Source organism: Protopterus annectens, chromosome 1.part1 (genome assembly GCF_019279795.1).
Source record: "Protopterus annectens isolate FY-2018-M chromosome 1.part1, PAN1.0, whole genome shotgun sequence".
NCBI classification, from domain to species: Eukaryota; Metazoa; Chordata; order Ceratodontiformes; family Protopteridae; genus Protopterus; species Protopterus annectens.
Genome location: NC_056726.1, coordinates 1,884,894,387 through 1,884,910,117, shown reverse-complemented (window position 1 = coordinate 1,884,910,117; position 15,731 = coordinate 1,884,894,387). Strand labels below are relative to the sequence as shown.

The 15,731-nt window shown below is 44.7% G+C and overlaps 1 protein-coding gene across 1 annotated transcript in view; it reads right to left on the bottom strand.

Moving 5' to 3' along the window:
• LOC122812953 (serine/arginine repetitive matrix protein 2-like) overlaps nucleotides 1-15,731 on the bottom strand; it is a 233,274-nt gene that overhangs the window by 168,918 nt on the left and 48,625 nt on the right. Inside the window, exon 2 of the mRNA XM_044085036.1 lies at nucleotides 13,746-13,835. Coding sequence (XP_043940971.1) covers nucleotides 13,746-13,835 — 90 coding nt within the window. The remainder of the gene's footprint in view (nucleotides 1-13,745; nucleotides 13,836-15,731) is intronic.

The following is a 15,731-nucleotide window of genomic DNA, read 5'->3' as shown; positions in this document are numbered from 1 at the left end:
AAATGAAACTTGTAGCCTTGAGACACTATGTCTAGAGCCCATTTGTCCTGGGTTATAATGTGCCAATTTTGAGAAAAAAGTACTAGTTTTCCCCCTAAGGGTGCTGCCAGAAGATAAGTGCTTGGTGCAGGCAGGGTGAAGTCATTGGGACTGTTTCTTGTATGACTGTGATTTGTCCTCTCCACCTTTGGAGGTAGAGGCACTCCACTGCTTAGACCTGTAGGATCCTTGCGGCTGTGATCCGCCTCTAGGGCATTTGGATCTGCCCCTTTGAGGTCTGTCTGAGACTGGAAAGGACCAGTTCTTTGTAGGCCAGTGTCTGCTAAATCTAGGTGGCTGTACCTGTAAGAAATCCTTGACCGTTTGCATAGATTTAGCTTTCTCTTCCATTTTCTTTAACACCTCTTCTGCCTTAACATCAAACAAGGTATCATGTTGTAAAGGAGCATCTAATAATTTTGCTTTAACATGGTCAGGCAGATTTTGTTCTTTTAACCAAGCATGCCTCCTAATGACAGATCCCGTAACAGCGGCCCTGCAGGAGGCCTTCAGAGAATCAAAAACGCATTGCAAAGTATGCTTTCCAACTTGTTCAGCTGCATGCAATAAATCTTGTATTTCTTTGTTTTCTGCTCATTCAGAATTTGCCATCATTTTCTGTTTAAGCAGTGTCATGATATATTGCTGATATTTGAGCATATGAAACTGGCAATTTAAGGCCCTTATAGCCAAAGTACCAGATGTGTAAATCTTTTTTCCCCATCCTATCCAGAGCCCTAGAATCCCTATCAGAGGGGGTAGGGTTTTTTTTACAGTAGAAGCATTGACCCCTTCTGGACCCTGAGAAATAGTTTCTGGGTCATCAGAAAGGTTTTCGAAAAGGAATTTATGAGAGTCAGGGACCCAGTAGTATCTGTCCGGCTTAACAGGAGCTGGAGGTAGAGAGTCAGGGGTCAGACTGGACTCAGAGAACACATCATCTACAATGTCCAACACAGGTGGAACAGCTAGAGGCCTGTGTTGAGGAAGTAAAGGAAGTCTCTGAGCCTTTTCTTAGATTCTGAAAAATCTTGGCTCTCCCAGTGGAAGTGCTCCCTCATGGTACGCAAGGTTTCCCCAAAAGAGTAGTCCTCAGGAGGAGAAGCTGAAGGAATTGATTCTTCAGCATCAGAATCCTCATTGGGGGGGGCATTCCTGATCAGAAGAAATAGAAATCTGATCTGAAGATTCATAGTCTGTCTCTTGCCTAGGCCTCTTATCAGGAGGGGGATGGGAACCCCCGATCAAGGTAATTAAATCTTCTGCAATTTTGAGCATCTGTTTTTTGGGCATGGAGGCCTGTCCTTGTGGCTGGTGAACTTGCTTCTTTGTCTTTAAAGGTGTTTTAGTCTTTGAAGTCGGTTTAATATATAATTCTTTAGGTCTGAAATACACCCTCAGAAGCCGATGCCTGCTCAGCGGCTCCAGACCCATCTGAGGGAATAATCTCAGAGGCTCCAATACCTTGAGTTTCCTGCGGCCTGGCAAACTCCACGTGGGAGTCGGTAGCGGCCTGCGACTCTAAAGTAGCGGACGTCAGGGGCTGCAAAAATGCCTCACTGAGAACCAGCGACTTGCTCGGTTTTGGACCTCTGTGTCTTTTTCTTTTTCTTTGCATTTTTTGTGAACTCCGGTAGTCGGATGGCTATCCGATGACATTGTATAAAGTACAGTTGTGTACCTACCATAAATGTAGATGTTAGATTGTAAACACTGCTGCAGTCATTACTTTCATACAGTCATTTCTTGGGTTATTCTGCCGTCAGGCAGTCCCTCAGTTGCCCTGAGTTCCAAAGTCTTGGTCCGGCATCGGTTGCTGTCGGCTCCTCCCTGACATCAGTGCGTCAGGGGTATATAAGATGCAGCCGACGCCATTTTCATCAGTTTTTCTTGTCCCAGATGTCAGGTGCCCCCAAATAGGTAGGCAATTCAAATTGCTAGTAAAGTAAACATAAGAAAAGCAAACAACAACTTTAAGTTACCAGCAAATACTCCCCATAGGTAGTAAAGGGTAGAAGACATAGGTACGTACCAGCAAGTAAGAGGGGATGGAGGGAGGGTAACCTGGACTGCAGCAGTGTTTACACTCTAACATCTACATTTATGGTAGGTACAAAACTGCACTATGTTCATCGTGTTACACTGCTGCAGTCATTACACTTGGGTGGAATCCCAAAGCTGAGGTAGGCTGGCTGGTTCTATAAGGCATTAGGGGTGGCTATAAGGCCCTGCAGCACAGCAGTGGCGAAGCCAGTTCTGGATTTGGAGTATAGAGGCAAATGGTAATGCTTGGTGAAGGTATGCACAGAACTCCATGTTGCTGCTTCCAAAATATCCTTAGCAGGTACTCCTCTATGGTAGGCAGTTGAAGTGGCTGTTGCCATGGTGGAGTGAGATCTAATGCTGTTAGGTATAGGTTTCCCATGGTGTGTATAGCAGAAACGTATACAATGTGCTACCCATTTTGAAATGGCTTTCCCCTGTGCTCCTGCAGCATATGCTACCAATTGCTCAGATTTTCGGAAAGCTTTGGTTTTGTCCAAGTAGAAGCGCAACTGCCTGTGAATGTCCAAAGAATGCAGTAGTCTCCCCTTTATTCTGTGGTTTTGGATAAAAAGTTGGCAAGAGAATAATTTGGTTTAGAGCCACACTTGATACCACCTTTGGCATAAACGTAGGGCTAGTTCTTAAAGACACCCTGTCCTGGTGGAGAATGAGGAAAGGTTCCACTGCCATTAGTGCCTGTAATTCTGAAACTCTTCGTGCTGATGTTATTGCCAGTAGCAGAGCAGTTTTGCAAGAGATATATTTTAATTCTGCTGCGTTAGCTGGCTCAAAAGGAGGTAAAGTTAATTTTTCCAAAAGAAAGTTGAGGTCCCAAGTTGGAGTAGGTGCTCTACGGGGCGGTCTTATGTTTTTAAACCCTCTGAATTACTGTTTTAGCCAATTATTAGAGAAAAAGTACAGTTTTGTACCTACCATAAATGTAGATGATCGAGTGCTAATACAGCTGCAGTCATAACAGATGGGTTCTCCTGCCGTCAGGCGGGTCCTCAGTTGGCCGAATTCCAAAGTCTAGGTCCGGCGTCGGTTGTCGTCGCTTCTTCCCTGACGTCAGTGTGACAGGGGTATAAAAGAACCAGCAGACGCCATTTTCTTCAGTTTTTCTTGCCCCAGATTTCAGGTGCCCCCAGAAGGAAGGCAATACATAAAATTATGTAGTAATGCAATGCAATATAATCAAAAAACAGTAGTTGCAAGCAAATACACCATAAAAGAATACCCCTAGAGGGGAAGGAGGGAGGGAAACCTGGACTGCAGCTGTATTAGCACTCGAACATCTACATTTATGGTAGGTACAAAACTGTACTATGTTCATCGTGCATACAGCTGCAGTCATAACAGATGGGTAGAATCCCAAAGCTAAGAAAGGGGTGGTAGGCACTAGGTGAAACTAGGAGGAGCCAAAATGCCCTGCAAGACTGCAGTGGCAAAGCCTGCTCTAGATTTGGAGTATAATGGTAGGCTGTAGTGGTTGGAGAAGGTATGCACAGAACTCCAAGTGGCTGCTTCCCAAAATATCCTTGGTAGGAACTCCTCTTGAGGAAAGCTGCAGAGGTGGCTGTGGCCCTGGTGGAATGAGTTCTAATGCCTGCAGGTACAGTTTTGCCATGAAAGGAATAGCAAAAGCGTATGCAGTGGGCTATCCATTTTGAGATTGTCTGTTTGGAAATTGGCTTTCCTTGAGCTCCTACCGAATCTGATTTTCTGAAAGGTTTTGTTCTGTCCAAATAATAACGCAGTTGCCTGTGGATGTCCAAGGACTGTAGTAATCTCTCCCCTTTGTTTTGAGGATTGGGATAAAAAGTAGGTAAATGTATGGCCTGATTTAAAGCTACCCTGGATACCACTTTAGGCATAAAGGACGGGTTGGTTCGTAAGGAAACTCTGTCCTGATGGAAGATGATAAAAGGCTGGACAGCCATGAGAGCCTGTAGTTCTGAAACGCTACGAGCTGAAGTGATAGCCAGCAGGAAAGCTGTTTTCCAGGACAAATATTGCAAATCTGATGAGGCAGCTGGCTCAAAAGGAGGCAAAGTCATTTTTTCCAGAATGAAATTAAGATCCCAAACAGGTATTGGTTGTTTCCATGGAGGTCTTAAATTCTTAGCCCCTCTGAGGAACTGTCTTAAAAGGTGAGAGAATAAAGGAGGATCAGTGTTGTATTCTGCAGAAATGGCGGAGGCATGGATTTTGATGGAGGAGAACGAAAGTCCACTGCTTAGCAGTTCAGCCAAATATTGTAGTATTTGAGGTAAATTCAGTTTTCCAGGGTTCTGGCCCTTTTTCTCATTCCAGACACAAAAACGTTTCCATTTTGCGGAGTAAGCTTTTCTAGTTGATGGCTTTCTGGCCTCCAAAATGACATCCTGCACCTCCTTGGAGAGTAGGGCCTGCTGTGATGCTAAGGAATCTTCCATGCGGCTAGATTGAGTGTTTTTAGCTGACTGTGAAGAGTTTTGAAGCTGTGCTGAGTCAGAAGAAGATGCATTAGAGGCAGGGTCCATGGAGGGGAATGCGTCAGGCTCCTCAGGAGTGGGTACCAGTGTTGCCTTGGCCAGTCCGGAGCAATGAGTATCATCTTTGGTCTGTCTGCTCTGGTCTTCAATAGGACTTTGGGCAGCAGAGGAAGAGGCGGGAAGGCATAAACTGTCATTGATGTCCAACTGAAAGAGAGAGTGTCCACTCTCCAGGCCTTTGGATGGAAGATCCTCGAGCAGAATTTTGTCAATTGATGATTTTTGTGGGAGGCAAAGAGATCTATGTCTGGTCTTCCCCATTCTTGGATTATTTCTGTAAAAACTTTTGGATGCAACTTCCATTCATGTGGATCTGTCATATTCCTGCTTAGGTTGTCTGCCAGCGTGTTTTCCTTGCCTGGCAAGTACTGTGCTTGTAGTTCCATTTGTAAGTCCATGGCCATGTTCCAAAGTGACATGGCCAGTCTGCATAGGGGATAAGAATGTGTTCCTCCCTGCTTGTTTATGTACCACATAACTGTGGTGTTGTCCGTTCTTATCAATAGTTGACCTGGTTGTAGAAGGTCCTTGAAAGCTATAATAGCATTTATTACTGCTAGCTTTTCTTTTTGGGACCATTTGCCCTGAATGCACCGGTCTGTCATGTGCGCCCCCCCAGGCGTAGTCCGAGGCGTCTGTTGTGATGACTTGATTTGCTTGAGGCTTGCTGAATGGAAGACCTGTGTTTGTTTGACATGCTTGAGCCCACCACAGAAATTCCTTTGCAGACATGGAATTAGTGGTATTATTGTTTCCAAACTGTGGCTGTGTTGAGACCATATGTTTTTTAGGTACCATTGTAGTTTTCTCATATGCAGCTTTGCACATGGGATTAGTAAGATGCAAGATGCCATGAATCCCACAGCCTGCAGGATTTTCCTTGCAGTCAGCCTGGTGCAATTTACCAGTGATCTGAAATACAGAATTAGTTGCCCCTGCTTCTCTGGCGTGAGGTAGGCCATCTGGGTGTTTGTGTCCAAATTGGCACCCAGGAAAGTTATATTCTGAGAGGGTATTAGCCTTGATTTCTCTTTGTTGACTGTGTATCCCAGAGAGTTTAATAACATTATTACATAAGCCAGATGTTTCAGAAGAATGTGCTTGCTGTCCGCTTGGATCAGGCAGTCGTCCAAATAAGGGTATATTTGTATCCCTTGAAGTCTGCAGTAGGCAATTACTGATGCCAGGCATTTCGTGAATACTCTGGGCGCAGTAGATAAGCCAAAGGGCAATGCAGAGAATTGATAATGGGTTGAACCTGCAAGAAATCTGAGGTATCTTCTGCAATTTTGTCTGATTGGGACATGCAGGTATGCCTCCTTGAGGTCCAATGTTACCAGCCAAGACTCCTTGCCCAGCATGGGAAGAAGTTGCTGTAAAGTGAGCATCTTGAATTTTGGTACAAGTAGGAATGTGTTTAGGATGGAAAGATCCAAAATAGGTCTCCAATCTTTTCCCTTCCTTGGCACCAGAAATAGCCTGGAATAAAAACTTGACCTTGTTCGTGTGTAGGTACCTCTTGAATAGCTTTCATGTTTATAAGATCTGAAATTTGCTTTTGTGCCTCTGCCCTATGATTGTGTGGCAGTTTTGGCATGCCTCTCATTTTTGGAATGGTATGAAAATGGAATTTGTAGCCTCTGTTTATAACGTCCAGGATCCATTTGTCCTTTGTGACAACATGCCAATTTTTTGAGAATAGTGCCAGCTTTCCTCCTAAGCGGGCTGCCATTTGAGACCTGGTTGGCCTGCAAAGGGGAAAGTCATTGGGTTTGCTTTCTGAAAGATTGTGAGTTGTCCTCACCACCTCTTTGTGTAGGAGCTTGCCATTGTCTGCCTCTGTACGATCCTTGTGATTGTCCTCTGCCCCTCGGGCACCTGTATCTGCCTCTTTGGGGTCTGTCTGTGGCATGAAAGGACCAGTTTTTGGAAGGCCAATTTCTACTAAAACGTGGGGGTTGAACCTGCAGAAATTCTTTGACAGTTTGCATTGATTTAGCTTTTTCCTCCATTTTCCGTAATACTTCCTCAACATTTGCCCCAAATAGTACATCCTTTTGAAGAGGGGCGTCTAGTAATTTAGCTTTGACATGATCAGGCAAGGCTTGTTCCTGGAGCCAGGCATGCCTACGTATGACTGAGCCTGTAACAGCAGCTCTACATGAGGCTTCTAGAGCATCAAAACCACATTGTAAGGTATGTTTACCCACTTGTTCTGCACTATGCATCAAATCCTGCAACTCCTTCAAGTCTGGTTGTTCAGGTTGTGACATTTTACTTTTCAATTGAGATAACAGAAACTGTTGGTATTTTAGCATATGGAACTGACAGTTTAAAGCCCTCATGGTTAAGGTAGCCGAGGTATATACCTTTTTTCCCCACCTTTCTAAGGATCTGGAATCTCTCTCGCAAGGCAATGGATTTTTGGCAATGGAAGCCTTAACTCCCTTGGGCCCCTGTGAGATGGTTTCTAGGTCAGCAGCATGGCTTTTGTAAAGAAATTGGTGCGAGTCAGGAACCCTGTAGTACCTGTCAGGCTTAACTGGAGCTGGAGGTAGAGAGTCCGGGTTAAGGCAGGCCTCCGAGTAAACATCATCTAGGATGTCCAAGACAGTAGGTAAAGCCAGAGGCCTGTGTAACAAAAGAAATTCCCTGAGCCTTTTCTTGGAATCTGAATAATCATTACCTTCCCAGTGAAAGTGTTCCCTTAAGGTATGCCAAGTTTCCCCAAATGAGTAATCCTCAGGGGGGGATACAGAAGGAATAGACTCCTCTGCATCAGAGTCTTCAAAAGGGGAGTAAGACCGTTCCTGATCATCAGAGTGTTCTGAAATAATGGAGCCCTGATCAGAGGAGGGGGAATGTTCCTCCACTCTGGGCCTTTTGTCCGGAGGTGGCGGAGAACCTCTGATTAGAGTAATTAAATCTTCAGCCATTTTAAGCATCTGTTTCTTAGGCATGGGGCCTGGAGATGGGCCCTGTGTAGCTGGTCTCTTAGGGTGCATGGTTGCTTTAGACTTTGTGAAAGCCTTGATGGAGAAAGAAGAGGAAGGTCTGAAGACACCTTGAGTGGAGGTGGACCTGTCCACATTTTGAGTTTCAACGCCAAGAGTGGCTTCAGTATCTGTAGTCGGTGTGTGGGCCGAGGAGCCTGCGACCTCGGGTACAGGAGACGCCACCAAAGATGTCGTCGGTAACCAGGGGCTGCGTAGGTGCCTCACTGAGAACCGGACCACGTGTAGTCGGCTTTGGCGTGGTGTCGGTAGATGCCATGGACCTCGAGTGTCAGTCCTTGTCCTTGCGTTTTTTAGACAAAACTGGAGTCGGAGGATCCGATGACATGGTATAGTTAAATGCTTTCCCAAAAAAATGCTGGGTGAACTCCGCCCGATGCTTAATAGTGCGTTTGTTGAATGTAGCACAAAAGTGACAGACCGAGACATCGTGGTCTGGGCCTAAACAAGGTATACAGAGGGAATGGAAATCCTTATGCGGCATTTGCTTCCCATAAGAAATACAATTATTAACTTTGTCTGACATCGGTCTGAGGCAAGAAAAGTTTCCCCAACGGGGTACTTAGCTTTTAAGAAGACTTCAGTTTCCAAATTTTTCGTATTCTCAGGAGCTGGCCGACCGGCACTTGCGAACTGCTTCTGCTTTGGGCACCGCGCGGCAAGAAAAACTGAAGAAAATGGCATTGGCTGGTTCTTTTATACCCCTGTCGCACTGACGTCAGGGAAGAAGCGACTACAACTGACGCCGGACCTAGACTTTGGAATTCGGCCGACCGAGGACCCGCCTGACAGCAGGAAAAGCCATCTGTTATGACTGCAGCTGTATGCACGATGAACATCTGGTGGATCCGTGTTGTAATGAGCCGAAATGGCAGAGGCGTGGATCTTGATGGATGAAAAGGAGAGGACCTTGTCCAGCATCTCAGTTAAATATTGTAGTATCTGAGGAATGTTTGGGACAAGAGGGTCAAGGCTGTGAGCTTGGTTCCAGGCACACAATCTCTTCCAGTTATCCGAATAGGCTTTCCTGGTACTAGGCCTTCTGGCCTCCAGAATGACATCCATAACAGCTTTGGAGAGAGGCATTGCTTGCTTGACTAAGGAATTTTCCATGCAGCTAGGTTTAAGGTCTTTAGCTGGCTGTGAAGTACCTGATTGTTGTTCTGAGTCAGCAGATGTGGTATTAAGAGGCAAAATCAGGGTGGTTCTTGTGCCAAATTATTTAAGATTGCACCAGACTGGCCACGCCAGCACTGGTACCCAATCAGGATCATCTTTGGCTCTTCTTGCCTGGCTTTTATGAGTACCTTTGGAAGAAGAGGTACAGGTGGGAAAGTGTATACTTGTAGGTTTTTCCAGCTGAATGAGAGGGTATCCACTTTCCATGCTTGTGGATGGTAACTCCTTGTGCAGAATTTCTGTAGCTGGCAGTTCATTGGGGATGCAAACGGATTTATGTCTGGGCTCCACCATTTCTGTGTTATCATTCTGAATATCTGTGGACTCAATTCCCATTCGTGGGTATCCATGATGTTTCTGCTTAAGTCGTCTGCCAGTGTGTTTTTCTCTCCTGGCAGGAATTGTGCTTGCAGATGAACTTGGTAGTCTAGAGCTGTGTTCCACAAGGTCATGTCTTGTCTGCAGAGGGGGTAGGAATGAGTGCCCCCTTATTTGTTTACGTACCACATAACTGTGGTGTTGTCTGTCTAGTAATAGTTGTCCTGGATGCAGCAGGTCCTTGAAAGCTATAAGGGCATTTTGTACAGCTAGCATCTCTTTTTGATTGATGTGAAGATGCCTTTGTTCTGCGGGCCACTTGCCCTGAATACATTTTCCTGCCATGTGTGCTCCCCAGGCGTAATCCGATGCATCTGTTGTCAGTGTTTGCCTGGCTGCGGATTGAGTAAAAAGCTGTCCCTTGTTGAGGTGACAAGCTTGAGCCCACCACTGAAACTCCTGTTGAAGGCGAGGAATTAGTGGTATTGTTTCCTGACAGTGTTGAGACCATACACTCTTTAGGTACCATTGCAGTTTCCTCATATGCAGTCTGGCATATGGAATTAGTAGTATGCAAGATGCCATGTAACCCAAGGCCTGCAGAATTTTTCTTGCAGGGAGTTGGGTCTTTGTTGCCATCAATTGAAAGTATTGAGTCAGTTGTCCTTGCTTGTCAGGGGTGAGATAAGCCATCTGGGCCGTTGTGTTCAAGCTGGCACCCAGGAATATTATCTCTTGTGAGGGCACTAGTTTTGATTTCTTTTCGTTTACTGTGTACCCCAGGCAACTTAACTTTTTTATGAACGCCAGATGCTTTAGAAGAATGTCCTTGCTCTCTGCTTGAATGAGGCAGTTGTCCAGGTACAGATAAATTTGAATTCCTTTCTGTCTGCAAAATGCAATTACTGGTGCCAGGCACTTTGTGAAAACCCTGGGCGCAGTAGATAAGCCAAAGGGCAGTGCAGAGAATTGCTAGTGCATTGAACCAGCTATGAATCTGAGGTATCTTCTGCAGTTTTGTCTGATAGGGACATGCAGGTATGCCTCCTTGAGGTTCAAGGTCATGAACCAAGGTTTCTTGCCTAGCATGGGAAGAAGCTGCTGTAGTGACAACATTTTGAATTTCGGAACATCCAGGTAAGTGTTTAGAGAAGAAAGATCCAGAATGGGCCTCCAGGCTTTGACCTTTCTGGGAACCAGAAGGAGTCTTGAGTAAAATCCTTGTCCTTGCTCCTGTGGTGATACCTTTTGAATAGCTCTTATGTCCATGAGTGCTGTAATTTGTTTCTGAGCCCCTGCCCATTGGTTTGGTGGCAGATTTGACATTCCTTTTAACCTTGGCAGAGTGTGAAAGTGGAACCTGTAACCTTGAGATACAATGTTGAGAACCCATTTGTCTTTGGTGATCCAATGCCAATTGTGATAGAAAAGTGACAAATTTCCTCCTAAGGGGGCTGCCAAGAGACAGCTGTTTGGCAGCTGTAGTGGGAAGTCATTGAGGCTGCTTTTTATATGGTTGGGGCATGTCTTCCCCTTCTTTCTGGCCTGGTGCACCCCACTGTCGAGGCCTGTAAGGACCTTGTGGTTGACCTCTACCTCTTGGACATCTGTATCTGCCCCTTTGAGGTCTCTCTGTAGCTGGAAAGGACCAATTCTTTGTTGGCCAATTTCTGCTAAATCAAGGAGGCTGAACCTGTAAGAAATCCTTCACCGTTTGCATAGATTTTGCCTTATCCTCCATCTTCTTTAATACCTCTTCTGCCTTAACTTCAAACACATCCCGCTGCAAAGGTGCATCCAATAATTTTGCTTTAACATGATCTGGGAACGTATGTTCTTTTAACCAAGCATGTCTTCTAATGACAGAGCCTGTAACTGCTGCTCTACAAGAAGCCTCTAAAGAATCAAAACCACATTGCAAAGTATGTTTTCCCACTTGTTCAGCTGCATGCAATAAATCCTGCATTTCTTTAAAATTAGGAGGATCTGAATCTGGAAGCATTTTTTGTTTCAACTGAGACAGTAAAAAATGCTGATATTTTAGCATGTGAAACTGGCAATTTAAGGCTCTCATTGCTAAAGTTGCAGACATATATACTTTCTATCCCCATCTGTCTAATGCTCTGGAATCTCTGTCAGAGGGAACTGGATTCTTGGATGATGCGGCCTTAACTCCTTTGGGTCCCTGAGAAATAGTTTCAGGGCAGCTACAGGGCTTTTATACAGAAAATTATGTGAGTCAGGGACTCTGTAGTATCCGTCAGGTTTAACAGGGGCTGGAGGTAAGGAATCAGGATTTAAGCTGGATTCAGTATACACATCATCCACAATATCTAACACTGGCGGAATAGCAAGGGGTCTGTGTCGAGGTAATAAAAGGAAGTCTCTGAGCCTTTTCTTGGATTCTGAGTAATCCTGTCCTTCCCAGTTTAAATGCTCCCTCATGGTATGTAGGATTTCCCCAAAGGAGTAGCCCTCAGGCGGTGAGGCTGATGGAATTGATTCCTCAGCATCAGAATCCTCATAAAGGGGTCTGAGGATGAATCAGAAGAGATGGACACCTGGTTGGATGAGTCATAGTCTGCATCCTGTCTTGGCCTTTTATCAGGAGGGGGATGGGACCCCCTGATCAGAGTGATTAGGTCTTCGGCCATTTTGAGCATTTGTTTCTTAGGCATGGAGGCCTGTCCTGGAGAATGCTGTATTTGTTTCTTTGACTTTAAAGGAGGCTTAGACTTAGCCGAGGGTTTAATGCTTAACTGAGTAGGCCTGAAGACACCCTCTGTAGCTGTGGGTTGCACAGTTACTCCGGATCCCTCTGAAAGGTTAGTCTCGGTAGGCTGAAGAACTTGTGCGTCCGAAGGCCCAACCATCTCCACGTGGGAGTCAAAGGCGGCTTGTGGTTCTACCGAAGCGGTCGTCAGGGTCTGCGAAGGCGCCTTGCTGAAAACCGGAGAACCGATGACTGGCCTAGAAGAGGCTTCGTCGTCAGTTTTGGGCCTCGGGTGCCTATCCTTGTCTTTGCGCTTTTTGTGTATTCCGGCCGTCGGAAGTTCCGACGGCATGGTATAATTGAATTTTCTACCAAAATAATGTCGGGCAAAATCAAACCGTTTAATAGTGCGCTTGTTAAACCTAGCACAAAACAGACAACCAGTGACATCGTAGTCAGGGCCTAGGCATGGGATACAATAGGAATGGAAATCCTTATGAGGTATTTGCTTCCCACAAGAAATACAGTTATTAACTTTTACTGACATCGGTCTGAGGCAAGAAAACATTTCCCCAACAGGGTACTTAGCTTTGTAGAAAACTTCGGTTCTGGATTCGGAATGAAAATCTCAAGAGACGGCCGACCGGCACTTGTGAACTGCTTTTGCTTCTGGCACAGCGCGGCAAGAAAGACTGAAGAAAATGGCGTCGGCTGCATCTTGTATACCTCTGTCGCACTGATGTCAGGGAGGAGGCGACAGCAACCGACGCCAGACCAACACTTTGGAACTCAGGCCAACTGGGGAACCGCCTGACGGCAGGATAACCCAAGTGTAATGACTGCAGCAGTGTAACACGATTAACATCTGCTTCTGCTTCAGGCTCCTCGGCAAGAAAGACTGATGTAATGGTGTTGGCTGCCTGTTTTTACACCACTGACGACCTGACGTCAGTCCTGGAGCGACAGCAACCAACGCAGAAATACTAAGCCTATGGTATTCGGGCCGACTGAAGGTTACCCTGGCAGGGATAACCCAAATGTGATGACTGCAAAAGTGAAACATGAACAACAGACAGACACCTGACAGCATATACGGCTATCACCTGCTTCTAGAGAAACATCCAGTGGGAGCTGGACAGCCAAAGAATCCAGCCAACATTTTTCGGCCTTTTTCTTGCTAAATGGAAGCACCTCAGGGTTGATCAACTCCACCATGTAACGCTGGCCTGTTTTAGTTCTGGTTCACGAGACAGATGGCCACGGAACACAACCAGCTTCTAAAAGTCACAGGCAGAAACACCTTACAAATGCTACAGAAGGGTATGGGTGTAGGAAGCTGCCACACATTGTTTGTGACAATCCTTTTGAGCAATCTGCCCTCCCACAGTGATTTTCCCTTCCTGGATGATATGAGCTCCAAGTAACCAAAGGAAAAGATCAAAAGACAACAAGACCCCAATGGGGCACTTATCTGATGGCTAGGTATTCAGCATAGCAAAAGGGCATTAAGATTGATCAGTGATGTTGGCGTTTAGACTGGCGGCAGTCTGTGTCTGTATATCACCTTTATGGCTTACATCTTGTATGGGGAAGCATATGTGACATATGGCACATACAAGATCTAAAGGCTTTGGTATACTGGCCAGATGTTGGGCTATCCCTGGCAGGAGATCCCAAAGGTAAGGAACACTGCAATAGTGATATAGCAGGACATCAAATTAAGACAAATATTACAAAATAATACTGACAACTTGGGTTCTAGCATGCTGCACATTACTTTCCATTAAGTGACATCACCACTTAATTTTACTCTAACCTAACCAACAAAGCTTCAACAGCAGCACCCCCTGACCAACAAAGAAAATGTCACTAACAGCAACAAGTACAATGACACTCACATACCTGGATCGGGATCTGCTTTTGGATGCACTTTTTGAACTCTTGCTGCTGTGACTTCTGCTCTTGTGGGATCGCCTACTTCGAGAACGAGATCTAAGAAAAAAATTAATTTTTTTTTTTTTTTAGTAATTTGCAGTAATTACAGAATAAACTATGTATGCTACTACTAAGGTCCTAAAAGTCTTAGAAAAATGTCGATATTTACAAACATTCCCCATCAAGGCATCTTGGGAAAAGTGTAGTTAACCAAATATTTAGCATACTGGCTCAGGTATGCCAATGAAGTACACAATTTTAATGAAGCACCCAATCTACCAGGTTGCACCCTACTGGATATGGAATGCATTTCAATACTGTTAATTTACGATATCACTAAATGGAAGAAAGTACGTGCGTTGAACCATTAAGCATGCAAAAAACGTTTAACTGTTCATACACTTACAATTCCAATTCTTACACTGGCTTTTTTTATATATTTATTCTCTGTTGACAAAGTCACATATTATTAACAATTTAACTTGCTCTTATCCACTATACCCAGACAGAAAATGTTCATACGTTTCATACTGCTTGCTAAAAATGGGTCTATATTATACCATCAAAGTGTCAAAACTTCAAATGTTATAACAACGAACCCAAAACCACGAAAGCTGAAAATCCCAAAGACTGAGAACAGCGATTTTTTTCCCGGGGGGGGGGGGGGGATCGCTGTTCCAGTACAAAAACAAGAAACACACAAGCACTACAAACTATTTCTAATGTGGGGGGCTGTGCCCTCTACACCCTCCTTACTTAAATATACCAAGTCTGAGATCGCACCACAGTGGAGGAAATAGCGAAGCCGTGGAAACGGCCCACCAAATTCTTTCCCTGGGAAAGAATTTGATGTTCTGCGGCTTCGATACTGTCAGTCTTCGAGGTTTCCGGTTCGATGTTATAACATTCAAAGTTTTGACACTTCGATGTTATAATATAGACCCGCTAAAAATAAGTTAAATCCTTAAGATAACTTTTGTTCCACCATGTTTAAGGCACAGGCTGCAATGCTATAATCAGTACAGGAAACTACCACAAGCCTAACAGGAAGCAGCACCCCACGCTGACATCTTCTAGGTTTGGTAAACTTATTTTTCTCCTTTTTAAACTTTTTTTCAACTCATAAATTATCCAACAAAAACAGGTGAAACTCGGGAGGAGACAGACAGATTATTGATCCTAAACAGTGCACACGTAGCAAAGTTCACTGCACATCACACAAAACTGAATCTTAAGTATACGGGACAGTCCATGTTTATGGCACAACTACCCTACATGAATGTTCTGCTTTTCCTACACAATACCTTTTCCCATCTCTACCAGTTAGCTCCGAATACCTCCAATACAATAGTTTCTACCACAATCTGCCTGTATTGTGTTTGTGTGCATATGTGCATGTGATGGGTGCATGTGCATGCACGTGTTTTTAAGGTCCCAACACCCAATATGTAAAACACTACTTCCTCAGTATTAAGCAGAGGGCATCCATGCCCCTCCCCCATCCTTCATTCTCAGCTTCATCCCTCCGAAACAAACGGCTCATTTCCGGGTCTATTAGAACCACGAAAAGACAGTTCATGGAACGGCATTTTACATCGAAAATGCCGCTCAGCTAACTGTTATAGTGAGAATGCCGCTCAGCTAACTGTTATAGTGAGATTGTGGTACACTGAAGATCGGAAAATTTGCCTTTCCTCACTGTAGTGCAATCTCGGAGTTGGTATACAGTGGATATAAAAAGGTTTACACACACCTCTTACAATGTCAGGTTTTTGTGATATAAAAAAACATGACGGTCTATGTCACATAATCGAACTTCTAAAATTTCGAACACCATATGTTCGAACTTGGAAGTTCGAAATATGGTAACATCAAAACTTCAGAAGAGCGAATTTTTTCCCAGGGAAAAATTTCGCTGTTCCAAAAAACACACAACACAAGCACACCAAAAAC